The 26768-nt window shown below is 38.5% G+C and overlaps 1 protein-coding gene across 14 annotated transcripts in view; it reads left to right on the top strand.

Moving 5' to 3' along the window:
- LOC131693510 (RNA binding protein fox-1 homolog 2) overlaps positions 1-26768 on the top strand; it is an 803264-nt gene that overhangs the window by 600251 nt on the left and 176245 nt on the right. For all 14 annotated transcript variants that reach the window (XM_058981382.1, XM_058981380.1, XM_058981390.1 and 11 more), the window contains one exon: positions 22553-22645. In XM_058981382.1, the coding sequence (XP_058837365.1) occupies positions 22553-22645 (93 nt within the window). The remainder of the gene's footprint in view (positions 1-22552; positions 22646-26768) is intronic.

The raw sequence follows: 26768 nt of genomic DNA, 5'->3' as shown, positions 1-26768 counted from the left end.
ACGAATATATCCGTTAATTATTGCTCAATATATGCCATTTGTCCAACATAAAAGATGAACTCGAGTGTAATAGCTATCGAGGCATAACTGTCCTCAATAAAATCTGTAATCTGCTCTCCCGTGTTCTGTTTAGTAGACTACGCCTGTAGACTGAAACCATTGTCGATAAGCACGATAAATAACGAACCCGATGTATACCCTGCAATAAATCCTGTAAAATATCTGGGAATTTCACCTGCAGACTCCCTATCTGTTTATGGATTTCAAAACGGCGTGCGATTTCGTGAAACGAAACGAACTGTGGCAGATAATGGTTGAACATGGCCCTACGGCAAAACTGACGCTGGAACCATAGTTCGTATGCTACCTACAGGATTTTTTTCCCTCTATTAAGTTGAAACACATAACAAATGAAATTTTGCAACCAGAGCTTGAAATAGATTTTTTTCAGTGTAGCTGTGGATACTTTCTTAATGTGATCGGTTATGGTTTTTACCCACTGCTAGATTAGTTACAGAGCGTAATCACGAGATCTCACATTCTTCTTAGTTTTGAGGACGACATCGACATCGTAAACGTTGATCGCAGAGCGGTCGAAGAGGAATTTTTTTCCATTTGAATGGTGGATTCGGCCGTCACAGTAGCAAATGGGGAATGGCGTAGACGCATGAGCCACGAGCTGTACGAAATATACAAACACGCTGACATCGGAAGGCAAGTTTTTGAAAAACATGTTTCGATTTCTATTGTTTGTTTTGTGGCTATGAAGTTGTAGATAATAAACATTCTTAAAAAAATATTCGGAAATAAATTTCGGAGATTTAAAAATTGAAAGTTACTTTGCAAATTTTCGTTGTTTCTTAAGGTTTTTATTTTTTTCTGGACAAATTGTAAGCCAAAAAAAAATATATTTTTTTAAAAGATGAAACAAATTTAAGTAATAAAGTTTCCGGGAAAGAAACTTTCCAGATATTTTCAAAATTTAGTTTTATTTTACGGTGAACTGCAAATATTTTAGATAATTAAAAACTAATGGAATTTTTTTGGTGGTATCCAACGAGAAAAACAGATCGAAATGGTGAGCAATTATAAGAAAAGGAAATCCCCCCAGAGGCAGGATTCGAACCTGCAACCCTTGGGACTCCAGTCCAATGCACAGACCCTTATGCTATCCCTGGGCGATGATGACCTCCCAGGAAGAACACATGATTATCACATTGACGACAGTGATCGTACCACTGCAGAATGAGATGACACAGAACCGCCGCTGCCACTCAATAAATAGAATAAAGGTATTGGCTGACAGCGATTGTGTGTTATCTCGGTCTAGAGGCAGTGGTACGATCACAGTCACCAATGCGATAATCATCTTCTCGGGACGTTAACATAGCCCAGGAAAAGCATAAGGGTTTGTGCATTGGATCAGAGTCCCAAGGGTTGCAGGTTCGAATCCTGTATCTGAGGGGGATTCTTTCACATAATTGCTTTCGTTAAACTCACCATTTAGATCTGTTTTCCCCGTTAGATACCACCGCAAAAGTCTTAAATAAGGCATTGACATTAACGGTAAAAACCATCAAAAAAGTATACATTATTTTGATTCCATTTCTTAGCATCTTCTATAATGTATCATCTATGAAACTCAGATACTCGAAATTTCGATTTTTTAATGTTTCGCACTGGTATAGCTCCTTAAGAAAATTGAAATTGTTGTAATATTTTAATAATTCGTTAATATGGCACTGCTCAATGTACGGAATTGTTGGCTTTTTCCATATTTACAAGTTGTAAAAATAAAAAAAAAACAATAAAATTAATATCAACGCTTGTTGGAAATGTTTTAACGCGCCAGAGAATTATTTATTTCTTCGTCAACTTCGTTCCTTTATTTTTGCCATGATGGGTCACGAGTGTGAATTGTTCGGACTCGGAAGTAACTTCTTCTCTGATGGCACTGGCTTTTGCTTTTGAGGTACTTGATGCAGCTTCCTAAGTTACAATTATTAGCTGAACTTCAGCCACTAATTTGACTACCGTTCAGGTAGTTCAGGTAATGGTATTGGGGACTACGGGTAGGAGTTAATTTTCGTGGATGAGCTGTTCTTGGCGGTTTCTTAGCGTATTTTCCGGTAACGTGCCATCTGTTCAATTCCTGGGAAGTAGTTTTTCAATGCGTCTGCGTTAAATGATTCCGTCAATAAGTTAGGATTAGTGCCCTTCACGTACAAAGAGAGGTTTCCCAAAAAAATTTCGCCCTAGGAATAAATTTTAGGGTTCACCCAATTTTAGAACTTTAACACCAATTTGGAGGAGTTTGGAACTTTACGTTTCGATTGGTCTTGCGCATGAATTATTTTGTTTCGAAGTGGTCTGGAGGTCCAACAAACTTCCACAAGTGAGACATCAACTTTGAAACTCAATATAATACACCCAGCGGCCTAGTCGAAAATCGGATAAATATACAAGGAAAAACAAGTCTGAATTTACAATCCAACCAGTAAATCAGCGGTCATAGATAGCCTAATTGAACAAGTTCAGTATCCGCCATTAACGGTCGGAGACAATAAACTAGCAGCTTTCAGTGCGAACCGTAAAGTTCAATATTAGATGGTGGCCCCCATTGAGCGGTGAATGGCAACCTGTCCAAGAATGTTTTTTTTGCTTTGTTTTTTCGCTTATTCAACTGCTTGCTGTTAAACGGTGATAGGAGAGGTGAGACGATGCCCGTAGTTGAAAGTAACAACACCTCCCTTTGGTCCCCAATACCACGGTGTCACGGTTCCCCTCTGAACGACCTGGAAGCGGGTCGAAAATCGAGGTGGTTGTAAATCAGATAAATTTATGTAATGTTTGCCTTGTCCCTTTCGGTGGTATTTCGGCACAGCTCGAGTTTTTTTTATTTTACCGAGAAGATACACCCCGCGCGATAGGAGGAACGTAATGGAAGTCTGAATTTACAACTCCAATGAATTGCTAGAACGCAAATCTGCCCCAGGCGACAGCGGATGGATGAAAAGCGACAAGGGATGGATGAATGTAATGCTGGGGGTGAGGTGAGTCACCCCCACGAGCGGAAGGACGCCTTTTGCATGAGCAGGAAAAAGTAAGACGGCAATGACAGGTGACACGGGCAGGGATTTGTGACGGAATTATAGTTTAATGAGCCGAGGCGTAATTGAATGAATGATAAATGTGATTAGATTTAGAATCTGCTCCGACCGACCCTCGCTGAGATGGGACCGCATGAGTACGCTTCAGTGAATACAGAGAGAAAATAACGACGGTACAATGAAGTAAGGGACTGTTGAATGGGTTTCAACTATACATTAGTCTGATTATATGTGAGTCATCAACCGCATGAAAAAAAATGAGTTGAAAAATGTACACAATAAGCAAACTATTCAAAGCGCATATCAAACAACTTGAAATAGGTCAACGGTTCCAAATACGAATCGATGATGAATCCTATGAATAACTTTCCCATGATGACTCATTTATCTTTCCCGTTGTACAGTTGACAGCTGGAATTGCAGTCGAGCAGTAGCAGCTTTTGCCCACAAAGACAACATAGCCAAGATTAATTGAACGTCGGATATTATCATATCTTGACATCTACAACAGACCCAACAGTTCCCAACATAACTCAAACAAAACACTTGCCGGTTGGTTGCTGCTGCTCCTACAGCTACTGCTGCTAAGGAAACATAGAGAAGGACAACATCGTAAAATTGCAGTGCATTTCACCATCCCATCGGCATCATCGACGTTGTTCCTGAGAAGTACCAACTGCTGACCGAACAAAGAGTTCTTGCTGTGCCCGAGGGTTTCATGAACAATGTTCACACCTCTCGTTATCATCTCTCCTGATGACTTAATAAATATTCTGCTGCATGCCACGCTTTAAGGGTACCCCCTCCCCGTCCCAACCGGAGAAGGAAATTGCAATTTTATGTCGGATGTTTTCCCTGCAGAGCAAAGCGAAAGTGTCGAAACAGTAGTACAACAAATTGCATTCGATATAGTTTGAGAAGGCCTGCTTGTGCCTCGGGACGCACTGGGCTGACTCGGGACGAGTAACTTTGCGGCCCATCTAGTGTATGATTGATGACAAACAGGGGCAGTACAAGTTGTCCTGGAGTAATTTTGTTCGAAAACTTTGCGCTGATTGTCGATGCAAGCTAGTAGGGGGGGGGGGGGACGAATCGTTTGGGTCGTTAAATTTAAAATTGGTGTCCAGTTTGTTAGTCGAATGTTAGTTATCTCAAACATTGAACTAAATAATAAGCTTTTTGCAGGATTTTTCGTAGGTCAGTTTTTTTGAAAAAAATATCAAAATATGCAAAAATGGAGTTTATTATTATGTTGGTCAATAAAAGATTCTGAGAGACAGGATTAACTTCTCAACTAGCATAAAAATAGATTATGTAGTTTTTGAGATCGCTGATTACGATTCTGATAACAAAATTTGAAAATTCGAGATGGTGGCTACGCAATGGCAGCCATTTTTTACGAAATTTGCGAATTTTGTTACAATGAGCATATAACTCTATTGACGAGAATTTTTGGGGTCGCTGATTACGATTCTGATGTCAGAATAAAAATCAGCCACCCAGAAAACCCCCTTGTAAGACGTTTTAGGTCTATATAAAAAAACATGAAATTTAGCCAAGCACAGTCGCCATATTGGATCCGCCATGTTGAATTTTACATTTTCGACATCAGAATCAGAATCAGCGACTCCAAAAACCTCCTTGTAACATCCCGTTTTATGTCAATATAAAAAAGCATGAAATTTAGCCAAGCACAGTCGCATATTGGATCCGCCATTTTGAATTTTACAGTTTTCTACGTCAGAATCAGAATCAGCGTCCCCGAAAACCCCCTTGTAAGATGTTTTAGGCCAATATAAAAAACATGAAATTTAGCCACCATATTGCACCATATTGAATTCGCCATTTTGAATTTTACATTTTCGACATCAGAATCAGAATCAGCGACCCCGAAAACCTCCTTGTAACCTCCCGTTTTGTGTCAATATAAAAAAACATGAAATTTAGCCAAGCACAGTCGCCATATTTGATACGCCATTTTTTTAAATTTTACATGTTCGACATCAGAATCAGTGACCCCGAAAACCCCCTTGTAAGACGTTTTAGGCCAATATAAAAAACATTAAATTTAGCCATATTGAATCCGCCATTTTGAATCTTACATTTACGACGTCAGAATCAGAATGAACGAACTCGAAAACCCCCTTGTAAGAAATTTTACGCCAATATAAAAAAGCATGAAATTTAGCCAAACACAGTCGCCATATTAGATCCGTCATTTTGAATTTTACATTTTCGACGCCAGAATCAGAATCAGCGTCCCCGAAAACCCCCTTGTAACATGTTTTAGGCCAATATAAAAAACATGAAATTTAGCCAAACACAGTCGCCACATTGAATCCGCCATTTAGAATTTTACATTTTCGACGCCAGAACCAGAATCAGCGTCCCCGAAAACCTCCTTGTAAGGTGTTTTAGGCCAATATAAAAAAACATGAAATTTAGCCAAACACAGTCGCCATGTTGAATCCGCCTTTTTGAATTTTACATTTTCGACGTCAGAATGGGAATCAGCGACCCCGAGAACCTATATAAAGCTAAAAATAACAGTATTAACAATGAAAAAAAAATTCGCGTCGCAAAGGGTTAAATATTTACAACAAATAAATAATAAGATACTTTAGTGTGTATCCATCGAATTCCTCGTGCGCAATTTACCAGTGCGTGCGGAGATTCTTTTCCGCGGTTGAGGAGCATTTTAGTGTCGCCTGATAGAGCTTGAGGGTTATTCAATCCACTTCCATAGTGGTCACTTTCGTCCATACTGCCATCACTGCTGCTGTATTGGAGGTTGATGATTTATTTGGTTTGTGGATTACGGTCGCGAAACCACCTTTCTTGTTTCCTGTCTTGTTGTTGACGCAGCTGTTTGCTGTTGCAGATATGCTTGTTGTAGTCGTAGATAATTTGTGAATTAATTGAAAATGATGAGGTCGCTATATTTGTTTTAGTAGTTGAAGGTGTTTTTTCTTTGGTAGTCTAGCGCAGGGTTTCCCGTAGTGTGCATATTGTTTGCGCAGTACTGACAAGCGTGAGATTGATTATCATAAGTACGCAGCGTGATCCGAGCACAGGTCGCAGAATCGCGAAGGAAGGAATAGGGTGCTTCAGTCGCATTCTAAGCACTTGAACACCGTTGTTAATGGCTGGGAAAAAGTTCATCCATCATCTTTAATGGAAAGAACTTCTTCATATTGAGACTTGAACTGGCGATTATTGCTATCGAGTGTATGCGGATACAGATCATGTAGTCGTACCTCGATTGCGTTAGCTTCATAATACACGAGGATCTTCACTCTACCAATGTCAATCTTAACATGTTAACGCATGTTGTTAACGGAAATAAATTGTTCGACTAAGAGATTTTTTTTGAGTTCTACCAGCAGCGCTGCAAAATTTAAAAATCAGTTACCTATTTCGGCTTGTATTTACCAAAACCAACATTCAGATTCGCCGAACCAGAATGCGCTGCGTTGGGAGAACGAATGACGAGGGAAACGAACCAAAAATTTCATTCATCGCAGCGGGCACGAATTAAATTTAGTTTCTTTTCAAGTTCACGCACGGGCATCAATTTTTTAAAGCTGTGCCTACCACTACAGCATTACGTACATGGTGAAACCGAATAGAAGCAACATCAGGTTGTTTGAGACACATTTTATCTTTTAGCAAGCGTTTCACTTCTCGTATGAGTGGTCTAACTTTGGAACCACGGAAATCTACTACGACAGTGCAAACACGCCGCATTGAAATCCCTTACTACCACTGAAGGTCTACTCAATACAATCGTACCGAGAATAGGGGCACTTGACGTATTTAGCACAGAAACGTGAATGACGGTATTTGAATTTCTATTGCACAATGCACATGTACCTAACACGAATAGTTAACGGTATATTTCTTCGGTTTGCGCTTCGTGACCAATGTCTTCGCTGTATAGAAGCAGACTTCCTCCCAGTCCTGGTCGTACATCAGGCCCGTGCGCACGAGGAGTGTTCCGGGGGTTCAAACCCCTCCCATGAGAGTTTTAAATTACTTTTGAAAATTGATTAGCTTCCTGATCAAGAATAAAAAATTTATATTGCGAGGTGTTTTGACACACAATGTCATTTGAGTTCGGTCATTCTAGAAACAATTATTTGAAGATACCCAGCGAAGGTGGCTGTACAAGGATGTAAGTCAAGTTGGTCGGCATCGCTGGATCGGTTCAAGTCTCAACTAATTTCGATATTAAAAATAATTGTGAGTTACACAGCAAAGGTCGGTCAGTGAGCTATCGCCAGCAGCCAAGGAGGAAAAATAATGAACAAACAACACAAACTCGAAGAAAATCGGGATATCATTGTCTTGAAGAATTTTACCGTAGGTGACTTTTGCGCAAGAAGGGTTGAAAACCAAATGGTTCACAAAAACGGGCATCGGTATCAGGAGAAATTCCGCCGCCGGGAAACTCTCAGTACAAGCTAGTAGATAATTAGGAACGAGCGTCGCCAAGAAGGATAAAAAACCTTACGAAGTTAGTTTGGAATCTTTGGATCGGTTCACGTCTCGGCAGGTGACGATATTTGCAACTGATCTGAGCAGGTCAGTTGTACCACGAATGCTGGACAGAAAGCAAGAAACAACATCAATGAAATTGCCATGGACAAGAGGTTAGGTTTAGTCTGTAGGCTTACTACAAACCACCCCAGTAAGACTCCAACACTACTATGTAGCAGGCGGTGGTGTCTGATCAAGATTCCTTCTCGAGAACAGATATTGTCCCAGTTTGTTGAACCAAGTCGACACAAGACTCAGCCCTCCGGAACTCGGAAAAATCCTTCAACGTTTCAGAGTAACCTATATCTTCCTTATATAAGGAAGGAAAAAATTCAAAACCCCTCACTTGAGAATTTTCTGCGCACGGGCCTGTCGTACATCATCATACGTTCGATAAATGTTCAAAAAAATTCGATTAAGCGTTCTTGTGGCACGTTTGGAGGATTGTCCTATTTGGCACAAATGGTATTTTTTGTCTATTCAGTCAATCCGTTGTTGACAGTTCCGATCAAAGCATGATTTATCCACGAGCGTAATATTTGCCGACGATTTTGCCGAATTTGGGCAAGCATTTGTTGATATAAACATTTGCATTGACCGCTTTAGTTTTGTTTGTACGGATCAGATGGCACCCTTCTCAGAAATGGTTACCCACATCAACAGCTTTGGCTCGTGTTTCACTTTGCCGGCATATTTAATATCGTTTGATGGTGTTTCGATGTGTAATAGCCATCGTTTCCACTTAATTTACAGTCCGAAAATGTAAGGTACGATTCGTCATCCAAAACGATGAATTTTCCATTGGCAAAGTGTTTACGGTGAGGTGTACGGTAGCAAATTGGTGTTTTTTTCGAGTTGTTGCCCTGTGAATTTTGTGGCTCGCTTATGATAAATTGCGGTGCTTTTCTTCAAAATGAAGTAATCAGCTGAGCCTGAAATACTGCATTATCGTGCCAATTTGTTTGTTGACTGTCCAATCTTGTTTTTGACACTTGCCGGCACATTTTTCTTTATTCCGACTCGTTTCGTTTTATTTTGCGGCTTTTTGTCACCCCAACAATCCTTCAAAACATTGAAAATCACGACAATGCACGCGTGATTGACTTGTCTTTAGACACTTGAAGAATTTGTTTTGTACTGAATCGCTCAAACAGGTTGGCGACAGATTTAGTTAAATCCAGCTTGTACGATATTAAATTTATAAACAACTGTGCAATTAGATTTAGTTTGTAAACAACTTGGCTTCCAAATCGGGCTACCTAATTGGCTGAAGTCCTGTCTAGATAACATATTCACTAATGTGAAATTTGCGCACCTCAACTTGATTGATTTTTAATTGCTGGTCTGGAGTCCCGCAAGGTAGTCATCTCGGGCCTTTAATTATCATATTATTCTTTAACGACCGATTTTACGTTGTTGTCGATGAAAGACCTAGGCATATTATTAGACTTCAAATTAAAATTCAACAACCATTTCTTCACAGTGCGATGCAAAAAGTGCAAAAATATTTTATATGAAATGCCAACCAACAACCTCGAAAAATGGCTTCAATATTGGCTCATTCAGAATATTACTGAACAATGCATCAAATATTATTCAGCTCACAATTCAGCGTTTTGTTTTTCCCTCTGAAGTTGTGTACCCAAATAGCATAACTCAAACAAACGGAGCTCTGATAAGGCCAAGAGTTAGTAGCATCAAATTTGACGAACCGCTCCGTGGTAAGATTTCTGGCAATCTTCCAGCGCTCCTGCTGTCGTTGGTTGTTGCTGCTACACGTGCGCATTTTACGCGCCGCCGGAAGCACTCTCATTAAAAAGTTTTTGCCCCCGAAACTTGTCCCTTGAATGGAATCCTCATTTCCCGGAAGCATAGTCTCTCGCGCGCTCCCCGGATCGGATCCTTTGACGCCCTCTGTTAAGTCAGCGACAGTGTTGTTTACGTTCGCACAAAAGTTTTAAGCTTTCTTTTTTTGAAGGCAACGAAAACACCGATTTACCTTCGGTTTAGACAAACAACCCTCGAGCGTCTATTGCGTTAGAAAACCGTTGGAAATAACGACCCGATCCAAAAAGGTCCGTCAGCAATTTGGGTTATTATTGTGCTGGCTGCAATGAACGATTTGGGATTAGCCAGGGAAAAAGTTGTCGAAATTTGAAAAGTTTCCAAACAAAAGGCAATTTATTTTCATTCTGATGATGAGCTTTAATTTCAATTCCGGAAAATAAACTGCTATATTACAGACCTAGTTGACAAGACATACACTATAGAACACCTCACATACAGTGACACTTCTAACCAGAGTAATCCAAAGCGGTAGCCAATTATCTGCTAATTAGTCTAACGACTTTACTTTATTTTACAACACCTTTGAAACTTTCTCCTTAAGCACGCCAAATGATCCTGACTCTTACGAGCATCAGCAAAAAAAAGGATCTGCCTCTCCCTTTGTCGGGAAAACGTAACGACAACGACAGCTTGGGTAAACTTTTAGTATCCCGGCTTCTTCTCTCTGTCTCTCTCTCTCTCTCTCTCTCTCTCGTCGCGCACTGTTCGACGGCTGAGGCTAATAAAACCCAATCCCGACCACGTCATTCACGTCTTCGCCCCTTGCTAATTGGAAAATGTCACGATTTATGTTTCAATCGATTTGAGTTTCGGCAAAAGTCTGCTGTACAGAGTCAAACCCATTTCAGTTCTATTTCTTTCGAAAATGGGTAAGCGAAACGTGCGCGCGCTTGAACGATATGGAAAGAGGCGATATTCTGAGTTTGTGAAGAACATTATTATTATACCGCTGCCGTTTGTTCCTTTGGCCCTTCTCTTTGACATTTTCTTAATTGGTTTTTTTTCGGTGTTTTCTCTTGATTGGCTGAGCGGCAGAATGATATGCACCATAGCTTGAGAAAATTGAGTATTTTCTTGCAGATTGTCAATGTTCGAATCTTTTTCGATTCCGTTTTTATCTGTGGTATGATTAGTTTGAGTTCTTTTTTTTCTCCTTTTTTCCATCTATGTAGATTCGAAGCAAATTCATGTCACCAATTTTCCGCATGACACTGCACCTTATGCCTGGAACAGAGCACTATCGCCATAACACGATCTCGCCAGTTTCTAATTAGTTGCTTTTATTGTTTCGCTTTCGTTGATTATTCCCAGCGGTTTTCTTCCACGTTGTTCATTTCATCTCTGGCCCGAGAAATGAACCATTTTTGTTGCTGTTTATATGTCATGTTTAGTTCACATTTCGCCCTCTGTTTATTCTAGTGGCGCCAGAAACATTTGACATTTGACAACAACCTTTTATCCACTGTGCTAATTCTACCCCAAATGGAGAGGTCGTCCCAGACGTTTTTATATGTTCTTTTTGACCTGTTCGAAAGTCATTCTAATTTATTCCGTTTCAAAAAACATGTTTTGACGATAATCGATTCTCGTTTGGCTGTGCAATTTTGAATTAAAAAAAACAATTTTGTCTTTATCCGACGTTTCGGTTCGTTTAATAGCTCATCAAATTCTTGGAGAAGGTTGACTACGGAACCGAAACGTCGGATAGAGATAAAATAATGTTTTTCGAAAATTCAAGATCAAAGTTACATTGAGTCATGAGTCAAATGTGAAATAGCGTTTTACTCGAGGGACCTACCGCAAGAACCGAAACGAGAGAAAAATATTTTTAAATGCCTTTTTGAAAATTAATTTTCGAATTTTAATATGTTTGTTTTCAACTGTATCTAACTTGAAGAAATTATCCTATACAGGGTGTTTGGTTCATGATTAAGAATCTCTCGGGGGGTGATAGACCGCCATATTTGGAGAAAAAAATTGTTCTACACATACCATCAAATCTCAACCGTTGCAGAGTTATTGAACTTTTTGTGTAAAAAACTTTTTTGTCTTAAAATACCTCTAACTTTAAAAGTATACTTTGTATTTTAAATGTTTTAGTTCCATTCGAAAGGTGAGAAAATTCCGCATTGAGTGATGTTTCAGCAGATGTTCACATGTTTCAGCTAATGAGTTTAAGTAGCCTTTTCAAAGTAATTTATTGAAAATTAAACAATTTTAAACGATTTTTCGTTCATTTCTTGAAAATCCTAATAGTCAACCTCATCATTTTAATAATTCAGATTGTTAGTCTTGATGAGCTGCTTAATTCGTTCTTTGACATGATACACTTACCTTTTCTTATTTTCAAGATTTTGGGTTATTCAACTTGGATATTTTTATCTCATTTTCACTAGTACCAGCTCTAATTGAAAAATTATGGCACCTATTGTACTTTTTTCTTTTTATTCGAAAGCCAGGAAAATTTTACAGTGAAAAATGTATTAATACCTTTCAGTTAAGTGAATTTAGTATACTTTTAAAAGTAAATTAGTTTAAAGTTAGTGCTATTATTAGCATTTTCGTTAATTTTCTTAAAATAGTAAATAATGAACATCACCATTATTATCATGGAAATAATGCATCTCAGCAAGTTCTACAGTTCTTTCTTTGACTCCATTCAATTATCTCTTTTGGTTTCGACGCAAAATCGTTTTTAACACATCGTTTCATATACAAAAATAACGATTTCGAACCCACTACATTTGTGGCGAGCTCATGTAGTGTTAACTATTAAATAGCAGCAAAATAAAAAGAGATTTAGACAAAGTGTCAAATAAAAAGTTATAGAGAACATTAAGGGGCATCAAATGAACAATAGTAACGATAAATTTTGTTGATTAATAATTAGAATAATTAAAAAACTCTCCAAAAAACACAAATTTTGAGTTATTTCGTTAGTAAATAATCATTTAGCACACTTAAGATATTTGTACATGCACTGATAGGACATTTTCTCAGCTTTCCAATGAAATCCTGTAAATAACGATATAAAGCATATTTTTTAGATTAGAGTCTTTTAAGCACTTGCAAGTCGGTTACAGGAAAAGTATAGTAATGAAATTACAAAGAAATGAGAAGAGATAGAAATATGACGTCCAAGAACAAATTATGAATCGTCCTAAAACCCAACTTTTGGATAATGGATATTGCTATAATCATACTTCATTATTTCGAGAAAATTAGCAAAAACCTCCTCAAAACACTAACTTTTAACTATTTTACAGCTAAAAGGTAATTAAAACTAATTACTTAAAAGATATAAGAAGAGCATTCAATAGGAAATTTTCTCACCTTTCGAATGGAACTGAAATATTTAAAATACAAAGTATACTTTTAAAGTTAGAGGTATTTAAAGACAAATAAGTTTTTTACACAAAAAGTTCAATAACTCTGTAACGGTTGAGATTTCATGGTAGGTGTAGAACAATTTTTTTCTCCAAATATGGCAGTCTATCACCCCCCGAGAGATTCTTAAACATGAACCAAACACCCTGTATATTCCCAAGGGGAAAAAATAGATTGAACCAATTTATGCGTTAAGAGCACAAGACCTAGCTTAAAATAATGTTGGATCGAATTCATCTCTTCAGTAACTAACATAAACTTGGGGCCAAGTTAGACGATATGTTTAAACGTCTAACTTGATGCTTATGGACGAGATGATTTCGAAAGACAAACATACAACTTAATTTTTGAAGATTTTCTCGTATATTAGTATAATTGTGTTTACGACTCGTGATGATCTACCTAAACTATACAAAAATTAACACAATCGGTTTATTCGTTTTTGAGATATTGCGACAGTCCACAGTTTTGCCTTTCTCTTATAGAAAGGTTATGCAATCCCTCTGAAAAACGTCAACTTAATCCCGGCCCGGAGGGCCGAGTGTCATATACCATTCGATTCAGTTCGTCGAGATCGTCTGTATGTGTGTATGTATGTATGTATGTGTGTATGTGTGTGTGTGTATGTATGTGCGTATGTGTCAAATAATGTCACTCATTTTTCTCAGAGATGGCTGGACCGATTTGCCCAAACTTAGTCTCAAATGAAAGGTGCAACCTTCCCATCGGCTGCTATTGAATTTTGGATCGATCGGAATTCTGGTTCCGGAATTACGGGTTTCAGAGTGCGGCCACACAGAAATTTCTCATATAAACTATAGGAAAAATTGAAAATTAGAATTTTTATTTTTGATGCTAAATGTGTTCAAGGTGCATGAAACGTCGAGATTTGATGCAAACTCGAAAAAAAATTTGACGACGATTCACTTTTTTGGATTTTGGCACATTTTTGCCTTTTTGCCTTTCTCATATAGAAAGGTTATGCAATCACTCTGAAAAACGTCAACCTAATCCCGGCCAAATTTTTTTTTCGACTCGCATAAGGTTTCTGGATTTTAACAGGGGCGTAGTTGATGGTTTACGGAGAGGGGTTACACCCCCCCCCCTCTACTGTTCACTCCCCTCCTTTAAAAATTTCTTTAAATCACCCCTCAGACCACCACCCCATCCAGCCCTCATACCCCTACCTTTCAACCCCATCATCTTTAAACCACCACTATATCACAAAGCATACCAATTTAAGCTGGGGAGTCGTTCGTTCATGGGACTTTCGCCCTCCTCACATACCCACCCCCGCATGACAAAATGAGTTAGCAAGCAGATAACATTGATCTAATGCTGATTAGGCTAATGGAATATGATATTTTTTTGTTTCAAGTGTTTCACCATCGACACGTACCTCATCAAGTTCGTGGCTGGTATGCTCATTGTGTATAAGTGCAAAGTGTACTAAGAATGTAATGGATATTTCCACAATTATGTTGAACATAAAAAGCCTCCGTGCCATAGTTTAGAGAAATGAGAAAGGCACAATTGCACCGCTAGGTGGATTAAAACAGGTTTTTTTGAAAACGTGCTACAAATTATTCATGCGAAAACCGCATAGTATGTCACCTTGCCGTCTTAAGGGATGTGTTATGGTGAGCAAAGACCTTTTTCGCGATATAGTTACAGTGATTAATCCCCTTTGAAGTGAGGAATTTCCTACAATTTTTTTAATATGAAAAACAAGACGAAGTCTTTAGAAATGTGGAAGAGCTTGTTTTAGGGAACACCTCTACTGAAGACCAAAAATCTCTATTCATTGAACACTCGAAATTGTAGAACGTTGTTTGTGAATGACCCCTTAAATTTTTTAACATTGCTTGTTAAATATCGTAGCTAGCGTTTTAGAATGTTCCAACAAGCTATTTGTCTTATCGAGGTAGATATTTTTCCAGAAGCGATAGACATTTTAGGATATTTTTTGATAAAATTAGAATTTTTCAATAATGATAATATTTGAACGGGTATCCAGCTTAGTTGCAATTCGGAGCACTATAGCAATACTATAACACTCAATGAATGTCATATGTCTCTCATTGTCTCCAGTAGAATTATAGACGATTTGGTAAAAGCTATTGTCTTCTAAAAATGTTCATTCTTTTAGAATGCATATACTCGAGATAAGAAAGAAAATATACCTTCATAAAAGTTGTTTATTTTGACGGTTGGAATAACTTAATTGGACATAACAGATTTGTTGGTATGATATTAGAAAAGATATTTGAAAAAAATAGTGCTAGGGGTCATCCAGATATAACGAGCGATAACTTCTAAATTATTTAAAAAAGATACTTGTGTATTCAAAAAAGAAATTCGAGAAATTAGTCTCTACAACTTTACCGAAGACGTCAGTTCATACCTTCTACCAAAAAAAATATTGAAAAGTCTCACTTCTAGGAGGATTATTCACTAAGGTCATAGAAGTAAGTGACTGAACTTGCTAGTACTCCGAAGACACTATTGTCGTAAATTCAAACGCTTCAACGTAAACGACCGATCACCCTTTGAATCACCACATTGTTCCAAAATTGCCGAATTACTTCGAAAATACACGAGGTAAGCCAACATTGTAATATTGAAAATTGTCCATTTTAAAATACAATCCTTTTACGGAACATACCGAATTTGCCAGGGTGATCTATAAAAAGTTATATTGAAGAATTGGCTTTCAAAGAGTCATTCGCAAACAACACGTAATAATGTTGAAGGTAATAAAGATAAAGACTACGTCTTCATGAAAGTTGTTGGCAAAATCATGCTCTACAGCTTTGCCGAAGACACTCGCAAGAAAGTTGGTCAACATATCTCACTTTTAGGGAGATTATCCATTGAAACCATCACACCATATCAATGAGCTCTAATGTCCACAAATTGCTTCGAACACGTCATTGACCCAAATTTAACGATTTAGGCGTAATTAATAGGTCGCACGATTTTGGCAAAACAAACTGTGCAGCTATTAAAGAAAATTTCAGAAAAAACGCATTAGATAATTCAAGTATGCATCACACATTCAATCCCTTGTCTCACCATCGGCCTGTTTCAGGTTAATTTATACCTACCTAGATTGATGTTATGACAAGGAATCGAAAAAAATCGAACATCGCAATCCTTAGGTAACAAAAACTCCACTGGTAGTTCGCAGCTACAAACTGCTTGCCAAACAAGATGATTCTTGAAAACAAACCTATTTGTGAAGTGAACTGAACTTTTGGTTGAACTCCTTCGATTCCATGCGATGCGAAACACTTAGCGCAAGTTAACTTTGAAAAATGGTTTCACCCTTACCTTACCTTAATCGAACCTGCGATCTCCCAGTCTCTAGTTGGGTGCGTTAACCACTCCGCCATCGAGGACCCAACACACGCACCCAACTAGAGACTGGGAGATCGCAGGTTCGATTCCTGCTTGAGGACATATCTTTTCTCAGTGTTTCCAATAACGGTGAATTTTCACCGTTTCTTCATTCTCGCCGTTCCGGTCATTCTTTCTCTGTCTGTTTTCCAGTGGACACGTTCATAAAAAATCCTTAAGAAAGGAAAAAAACAAAGACTCACGTTCAAACAAGGAATATATAAAATTCCATCAACGGCTGGATTTGTCGTTAGCTTCTGCCGATAGGCTTTGAGGGCAGACATCAACATGCCCCTCCATAGCTCTTTCACTGCCAACTGTCTGGTGGCGACTGAGTTAGGAAATGGGGGCAAACAGTGATAATAAATATCTCAAGCCTTGAGCGCAGTCCACTGGACCTAAAAATAGATAACGAGAGAGATTTGGGCCGATCGGTGAGAGGGAGAGGTGACGATCTGCTTATAGGAGACATTGGGGGTCGATGGGTCAATTACGAGGTATTGGAGGCTGCAGCGGTGATCACACAAACTGTTGGGAACATGTGATGGCATCATCACAGTTCCTCGATGTCGAAGTGGCTAACGTACCCAACTAGAGACTGGGAGATCGCAGGTTCGATTCCTGCTTGAGGACATATCTTTTCTCAGGGTTTCCAATAAAGGTGAATTTTCACCGTTTCTTCATTCTCGCCGTTCCGATCATTCTTTCTCTGTCTGTTTTCCAGTGGACACGTTCATAAAAAATCCTTAAGAAAGGAAAAAGCAAAGACTCACGTGCAAACAAGGAATATATAATATTTATATATTCATTGAATAAAGAATAATAAATATTTTCATTCTTTATTTCATGAGCTACTCTTTAAGGCAAACATTTTCTTCTTGAACAATTGCAACATCCCTGTAAAATTATAACAGGATGCAATTTTCGTAGCAAGCTGCGTTATAAAATTTGTTTCGTTAGTAGTTAAAATAACAGAAAATTGTAATAAGTATCAACGCAAGATATAATTTTTATTTGTTTGTTGTATGCTTTTGAACAGGTAACCGACTTTCTTTAAATGATTCATCAACATGATTTATGCCAAACGTCCATTATGCTTAACGTATATTATGCCCAACATCCACTATGTTTAATGGCTTTATGTATTTCTGCTTGAAATGGTACACCCGTTTTTTGTTTTACTGAACCATACACTGCATTGAAATTCTCAAACAGCCCATACTTCTATTTCTTGAATTAATGCGGGATTTGTCGCAAAGCAAATAGTCTGCTAAACAGAACACGAGAAAGTACCCTATAGACTACATTGCCTCGATAGCTATTACAATCGACTTTAGGGTCCTTCTTGCAGATACGGCTTTTTGGGCTAACCAACCAGTCCAATAGCATTTCTCCTTCGGCTGGTTACTCATGTAACCTACCTTTAGTGTTATTGGTCTGCTCCGAGTGAAGATATCAATATTCTACAAAGAGGCAAAAGAGTAATGATAAAATAAGCCTAATATTGAGCTTGCTTGCATACCTGTGCACAGTGGGCCAGGACACGAAATTTGCAGGACAAAACATCAACCAAGTGTCTTGATTTTTGTGCGCCTTATTCTTCTAAATTGATTTGTCACTGCATAGGTGGCGTCGCGGAGCGTTTCTTATTTCGAAATCCAGAGAGTTGATGTCTTCGGTAAAGCTTTAGAAGGTTCAAAGATACAAGTTACTGAAGCAAACAAAGTCTTTACAGCTTGATATCCTCACTGTAACGGCTGTTACAGTTGCAGTTTATAAATTTAAGTTAGTAAAAAAACTTTAAATTACTCAATTCTCGCATGATTTTTTTTATGGCATCTATACAGTTACACATCCTTTTTGGATTTTAGTGTCTAACTGGCGCTAATTTGGACTTATCTAACTAGCATTAAGTTGGTGTTAGTTACTGACGAGGAGAGTCCGAAACACTAAAAAACCAAACTTTTATGTTAGTTAATTTAATACCTACAAGTTTTTCGTAGGATAATTCAAGCATTGAGTAACTTGAAGATTTTTACTCATTAAATTTGTAAATGCCCAACAGTGAGGATATTAAATTGTAAAAAATCCCTGAAATGACAATTTAATATCATAATCGTTGTGGAACTCATACCCGAGTCAAATTTTCTCAAACAGGCCACCCAAATTAGGTGAAATTACAATTTCTAGGGAAGATCCCATATATTAGAAGAATTTGGCATTGTAAAATCAAATCCAAAAAAGTTTTGCGAAAAATGTGTTTTGACCATTATACTGACATTTGAAGTTTTTAGCCGATTTTAACGAACTAACCAGCAATAAAATTGTCGTAAGACACTGATTGTTCGTGATTTTTTCCGATCCTAAAAGCTACCATTTTGCATATTTTTTAAACAATTGTTCATAACAAAATAAAATAAAAAGGTATTCTGGACTTCTTTTTTGGTCTAAAAAAGTACCACATATACTATTTTTAATACCTAACAACATTTCTTTGAGAAAAAATGGCCCACCATTTGCAACTAAGTTATTTCACACCGGGCGCAAAGATTTCGAACAACAGATTGGAAGCATAAACAGCTTGCGTTGTCGTGACCCCGCAGTGTAGAATATAATTTTCAAGAGAAGTTGTACAACGAATAAACCCACAGCATTATAATAGCATTATATGCGCTATGTAACAGCACTAATTGCGTATGCAAAGCATATATGCATTAAAGATCCTTGAAGCATGCACGCGTTCGCTCAGTTTCATATACGTATATAGTGCAAGTGACAAGGTTATATTTCGGCTGTGCCTGTATGCATTTATAATGCTAATATAGAGTTTGATTGCATTTTAAATGCTACAATGGAGCTTCAATGCAACATTCGCGCAAATGTATAGCCAATATTGTGCAATGGCTTAACGCTTATGAATGCGTGGGTAGAACCAAGTTAGGGTGCAGTTTGCCATTATAGTCCAACTGGCCCCAAGTTGGTACTAGTTACTGACGAGATCAATTCGAGACATCAAATCCAACTTTATCTAAGAAAAATTGTTTTCCAAGAATTTCGTTCCACTTAGAGCGATTTAGCGATTTAGCAAGTTACTGTCCATATGAATGGTAAGAAAAGTGACCGCAATCGGTTCACCCTTGAATCAATTCCTAATCCCTAATGGGAGTATCTTCACCCAATTTTCACTAGTAGGTAATAAATCTAGACTAACGTGTTTGAAGCTTGTGGTTTATTTTTCGAGAATTTACAAGAGGGAAACCCACTTGAGGGATTCCATGAGAAACCGGCTGATCGCAAAATATGACCATCGTCGATTCGAACGAAACTTTACATTTGTGTTCGGTTTATGAATCTCCATGATTTTCAAAAGAGCGCAGATGTTTCTACGTGCAATAGCTTCAATTTTTTTTTTGTTCGATTCCACTATTTTATACAGTAAAACGAGTTACAAGGAAAGGATTCAAATGGTTTTCAATATCGCCTTGATGTCAACGGGAAAGTTACAGGATATGTTATGGGCCCTACGAAAAACTAATTGCTGTTGAAGGAGAAACGCGAATAACTTCTGAAAAGGTCGTAATAAAACAAAATAATTGGGTTGTTAAAGCAAAATTTAAAATATCTCGAAAACTACTGCATTTCAGAAATTTTTTTGTTGTAAGAATTTCGATTTAAAATGGCGTTTGGAATCATATTCAAAAATAAAGTTTTATTTTTGACTGCAAATAGAATGAATTATGAAAATTTGTCAAAAGTCGTTGTTAGGAAAACTTTTATTTAAAGCTTCTCCATGATCCAAATACACTGAAAAAGCTTCTTTTATGTCTGTAAAACGATAAACATTAGACTTTGGCAATTTATGATGGGGTAACGCGAATAACTTTTAAAAAGGATTTAATTAAATTAATTGTTCTCGTTGGAGCAAAATTCCAAATATCTCGGAAACTATCGCATTTTGCAAGATATTTGTCAAATGCATTTCGATTTAAAATTATATTTAGAATTATATTCTGTAATAAAATTACAGTTTTGTATGTCAATTAGTATGAAATTTAAAAACGTATAAAGTTATTGTTAGAATAACTTTTTTGGTGATAATTTCTCCATCATGAAATCACATTCAAAATGTTTCTTTTCTCTTTAGGTTTTTGTTGACAAAATATAAAAAATTAGACAAAATGGGTTTTTTTTGCAATTTGTAATTTCATCATGAATTTTTGTTTTTTGTGAAAAATGACACAAATTTTTTTTCAGTGTATATTTTTTCGTGCAGAAGTATTCATTCCCTGTAACTCGTTCTCAGATAGATTTACTGTATAAAATAGTGTCATTGAACAAAAAACGAAGTTATGTCTGAATCGGTTTTGCACGGAACCTTAAATAGCATTGGGGTGAAGTCGATTCCCACGAACTTTTAGTACATGATATGTTTAGCTCCAAGTTTAATTGAATAGAGGGCGCCAACACTAACTTTTTAACTGAGAGGGATAGATCGTGAACATTTTTGGAAGACCTGATGAAAAATGTAACTTTGTAGATTTGTTTCAAATTTAGAACAAACAGTCCTGGTTTGACTGAGAATCACTTTAGGGATGGGTCAATCGAGTATTCGAAAAAAATTTTTAACTCTTGTCCATATTAATATAAGCTAGAATTATTTCGGCTAAGCAGTCGTTGCGCTATTGAAACAACTTAAGCTGATATTATTCCGACGTTTCGATGCAGGATTTGCGTCATCTTCAGGGGTTAAATCTACTTGGTTCTTCCTCGTTAAGAGGCTTTTCTAAACTTAAGCCTCTTAACGAGGAACGACCAAGTAGATTTGCCCCCTGAAGATGATGGGAATACTGCTTTGAAACGTGGGAATAATCACAACTTAAGTTGTTACATTAACGCACCGACTGTTCAGCCGAAATAAATCCAGCTTAAAAATACAATGCAGTCGATTTTTTTTCTTTTTTTTATTTCGATTATAGAGGTTTTTTTGGTCATTCGCCACTTCGGGTTAGAAAAATCTTTTATGAAAAATTTCTAACCCTATGTGCGGGGTCGGGACTCAAACCCAGGTGCGCTGCGTACAAGGCAATGGCAACATATACACATACAAGCTCATATACAAATACACATTTCAAACACAACACATAAACAATTCAACGTTTACTATTTGTTTGCTTTCTTTTTTTACTTTTTACGTTCTGATCGATAACCGCCCATTGATACAACAATTCACTCCTTGTTTAGAGCAGTTTTTGAGCTATGACCTCCTGTCCAATAACCAACACCCATCGTAAAGCCCATTCTAATTATTGTTTCGATAGCACTTTGTCGATGGTGGTGTACACTTGCATTAATTGCATCGTTGAACGTTGGTTAGTCGATGGCTTTCCAATTTACCAAAATGCAAATCTATTCCAAATCGTTTTCAATACTTACCGCTGCTGCTCTTCGCTACCTCCCTTTAATTTAATTACGTTTCACCCATTAAATACCATCACCACCAAAACCCAGTGATTGGTTCACTGTCGGGTAGCAATCCGTGAATGGATGTGTTAATATGATTGCAAATAATTTCTTCCGAAATAGATTGATTGAATAATTGTACCCCCCGGCATATCTCTCTGTTGCCTTGTTCTGCTTTCTTTACTTATTCGCCTGCTATCTTTTTCTTTTTTACTCTTTAGTTTTTTCTTTGCTTTCGTTCTCTTTAATTATTAATTACTACTACTGATCGTCTATTTTAATGCTAATTGTTATAATAGCTATATGAGTATGATGATGATGATGCTTAGTTTTTTTTTTCGTTTCATCTCTTTAATTCTTTCCCCTTACCCTCCTCCCGGACTGATATGCGATATTCGTTTTTTAGTTTCTATATTGTTAACGGATTGAGAGCAATGATTGTCATTAAATTACCTACCTACCAGTGCAGACAGTTTGACAGTAAACGTTTTTGGAACCACCGTTTCGTTTTGAGTTTTTCTTTTTATCCTTTTAATTTTGAGTTAGTGATGAACCATTTAAAATAGTGCAAGTTCTGTTCGTACTATATTATAACAATCAAGAAAAACAAAAGCGTAAAATCCATCAGTTAAAAGAGCAATTAAACCAAACCTCTGTTAGAAAGAACAGTTAAGACTTGAGATTTTACCGCTGAAAAGTATATATATACACAAAAAAATACAAGAAAATAATATTTTTTGTTGCACGTTGTTTTTGAGCGGACCGCTGTTTTTAATGCATGTTTCTTGTTCTGTCCTTTTTGCATGTAGGGATTCGGTTTTGTAACATTCGCTAATAGTAGCGATGCGGAGCGAGCACGCGAACGTCTTCACGGCACTGTGGTTGAGGGACGCAAGATTGAGGTGTGCATGAACAGATTTTTTTACTTCCCCCTTATTAAATTTTCCCTTCCCGTCGCCATTCCCAACCCACGAACCTATTGTGAAATTTTAAATCCTTACCTGATTCCCCCGAAACCACCCCATCCTACTATAATCATACATTAGATGTTGTTTAGCTGTAAAAAAAAAGATACAATCAAAAACTTCCCCTAGGAACTCCAACCGGATAGAAGTACTAATTATTTTGCTAGCTGCCTATTGACATTGTACTTAGTGGGATCGCCTGTCACGTGAACGAGCTTACCATAGTGGCAAGCGAGCTGCTCGGAACGATTCTATTCTGACTGATGGAAATGATTTAGTGCTTGACAGTGTAAGAAGTAACATTTATTTTTTTCAAAATAGCAAACTTACCTAATTACACAATAGCTGTGATAACTGGTTCATCCTTGCATTTGCGTAGCTTCGTGGAGGTTGAAGGTTGCAATCATCTCTGGATATTATCAGCATCATGAACTAATAAGTAGCAGACACATACACACGCATCCATTAGCGACAATCAAGATGACAAGGTTGACACAGATCCGAGGTGATGTGGTGTTTGAAGCGTGGAATTAATGTGCTTCGAGTAAGTCGAAGAATCAGGCAGTCAATCCGTCCACGGCACACAATCATATACACTGCACACCTAACATTTCAACCTTCGCCTCGTGATCGTTTAGATTGGTGTAAACAAATTCGAATGCTTTTGATTCTCTAGTGACGATGAGTAAGTAACTGGCTTGTGCACTATCAACCGCCATTAACGGATGGAATGATACTAACAAATTCTTTTAGTTGGCTAGTCAACACCCTCGAATCGCATCGGAATAGTAGCTAGAAATAGTGTAATTAGCGTAGAACTGGGAACACTGCTGTTGAATTTTCAAAAAAGTCACTTCCGTAAACGTAGTTGTCCAACATTTTCGTGACGTTTGATTCTGTCTAATTAGTGCAATTTGATTGCTAACTGCAACGTTGGAATCACTCCAGGTTACCAAACCAATATTGTACGGTAGAGTAGAGTAAACAGATAAAATGATTCCCGCCATTCGCATTTTCGTCGTATGGCACTTTAGGCATTAGAACCAAATCGTTCACGAAATCGTGAATAAAGTGTCATGAATTCTGGAACACTCATGTTTTTACGTTACGAAAACAGGAACTTGAACAAACATCATGTGACGCCTGTATAACGCTAGGTAGTACCCATATTGATTGGGCTATAGAGAATTTTGCTAAACAGGAAGTTGCCATCTTGGATTTCAACATGGCGTCAAACATAAATTTCTGGCACCTATTCGTCAAGATCATTCCGAAAATAACCATATTGTTGAGGTGCGGGACATAAGGACTCTTCCAAACCCGTCTCTTCCATCGTTCCGAAAGTTTTCCAAGTCTTTTGCATTCAAAAGGATTTAGAATATATTTAAAAAAAAAACGATTAATTGTGAAATCCGTGCAAAAAAAACTGACAACATTGTTCTAAGTTCTTGAAAGGATTTATACTATTTTATTCAGAAAAAAGTCCAAGTCTGTTGCATTCAAAAGGACCGCCAGAAATATTTCTGCAAAAACCTCGTTATTTGGAAAATCCGAATTAAAAAAACACGTTAATTCTAAAATCCGCCCAAAAAAAAACTCGTAATAAAGAACAGCGCAAAAAAACGTGTGAAAAACCTGTGTTCGGACGGCAGGCGAAAAAATCCGCCTTTTTTTACTGTGCAGATCAAACTAAATAACTTTATTTTAATTTACCGTAAATAATCGATTATTTGTCTTACTCACAATTGTTTGTTCTCCTTACTTTACAGCTTCCTCTTTTCCTTCCTCTATCGCTGTCTATCGCAATTTATCTACAATTTAGTATTCACATTTTTCATTTTATCGGTTTTAGTAATTAATTTGTACGTTCACTTACTTCGTTTTATCTCGGAATTGATAATCTACTTGTCCAGTGTTTGCCTCCGCGTATCTAGTCATAAATTTGTTGCTTTAATTCACTGCTTTATATTGTTTCACAAACTTACGTATTCTGGATCTTATTTCTTAAATACAGCTTAATCTGCAATCTATCCACTATCCGAATAATTTCCTTGCTCACAACTTCTAATTTCTTACTCCAACGTATTTTACTATTCTACTACTATCACTTTCAAAATGGTTTTTCTATCCTACTTTCCTTCTTATGTTGTTTGTTTACTTATGTTGTCTCTGACAGCTCCCTCGCTCTACATTCGTGATGCACTTCGTCGTCTGTCAGCATGACAGCAAATTTTTTGCATCTGTCAATTCGACACTGGTGCAACTGCCAGTGATGCCAGAACATTCCCCGGCCCGTAATCCTATCCCGGAGCTCGCATCCGGTTCAGAGTGACCAAACTCCATCACGGCTAGTTTTGCTGTTGCTCGCCTATATCGCCCACTGTTGGTGCGTACCCAGGCCTGCCGAATTCGTCCATCACCGGACACGATGACCTCCTGTATCACCCCGCGGATCCAGCACTTCCGGTTGCTACCTTCTACCACATAAACTAAGTCTCCTATTCTTAATGGTCTCGACTCACCTCTGGTTCAGCGAAGGAACGTACTCCTTGACCCAACGTTCCCACAAAATGCTGGCCAACTGCTGCGATCGCTGGAACGCGTCTCGAAGTGCTGCTGCTGGATGAGGTGGGGGAAGATTCACGCTGGGCTGATTTGGGGTGAGTCCCCGCAAAAAGTGGTTTGGAGTGAGTGCCTCCGCTTCGTCACACTCTTGAGACACGTACGTTAGCGGGCGAGAATTTATCATGTCTTCCGCTTCCACCACTACTGTCTGCAAAATTTCGTCCGTCAACCGTCTCCCATCATCAAGCGCCACGAATGCCTCCTTAACCGACCGAACGAGACGCTCCCATACTCCTCCTATGCGAGGAGCCAAAGCGGGGTTGAACGTCCACTTCGTTCTCGCGCTAGTCAGCTGATCCGCACAATCTTCTCCTATTTCTCGGACAACTCCTTCCAGTTCCTTACTGGCTCCTAGGAAGTTCGTCCCATTGTCGGACAGAAACTCCATCGGCCAACCTCGCCGACCAATGAACCGGTGAATCGCCATCAAGCACGACTGCGTAGTCAGCCCGTGAGTCACCTCCAGGTGCACCGCGCGGGTTGCCAAGCAGGTGAACAATGCGACCCATCTCTTCTCCGTTCGGCGTCCTACAGAAACAGAAAATGGGCCCAAATGATCCACATCTGTGTAACTGAAGGGACGAAAATTCGGTGTTAGCCGCTGCACTGGTAGCGGAGCCATTCGTGAAACTCGAGGCCGACTTCGATGGACCTTACACCATACGCAAGACGACGACACCTTCCGGACTACTGCGTCAAGCTGCGGAATGTAGAACAGCTGCTTCAGCTCGTGCTTCACCGCCTGTCGATATCCGTGACCGCTCTTCTCGTGGTAATGCTGAACAATCAGCTGCGTGATTTTATGCTGATGTGGCAGGATCGTTGGAAAACGTAGATCGAATGACAGCAACTCTGCTTTCTCTGCTCTCCCCTCCATTCGAATCAGCCCACTTTCGTCAATCAGCGGAGTAAGTTTGTAGAGTGCACTGGACTTCTCGATCGCCAGCCATTGGCTCACCGGCCGATCCTTATTCCTGACCAGTATCTTCAACTCATCGATGAAACACTCCGCCTGTGCCATCTTAATCAGCCATATTTCCGCCTTCTCGTACTCACTTTGCTGTAGCGCCACACGTACCGACGTAGCTACCGTCGGTTGTAGTACTCTGCTCTGTCTGCTCGTTACTTTTAGCGTCTCAATCGGCAGCCTTTTGCTCTTTCGTCTACAGTTCGACACGAACCGGATTACGCACGCCATCGTCCTCACCCGCACTGTCCACTTAGAAAAGCGATTGGCGTCCACGATAGCCTTTGCAACTTGCACGTCGTGCAGCATTAAGTGAACCCGAAGTTCCTCCGTAGTGTTAGCGGGAGGTAATTCTCTCTTCGGCCACTTTTCCACACTGTCGTACAAAAATTGTTGCCCACGTACCCACGGGCTGTTGAGGTGTATCTCCAGACCTTTACCCCATTTGGTTACCAGGTCCGCCACGTT

This window comes from Topomyia yanbarensis, chromosome 3, assembly GCF_030247195.1.
Source record: "Topomyia yanbarensis strain Yona2022 chromosome 3, ASM3024719v1, whole genome shotgun sequence".
NCBI classification, from domain to species: Eukaryota; Metazoa; Arthropoda; class Insecta; order Diptera; family Culicidae; genus Topomyia; species Topomyia yanbarensis.
Note: the sequence above shows the minus strand (reverse complement) of the source record. Positions and strands in the feature narration are given on the sequence as shown.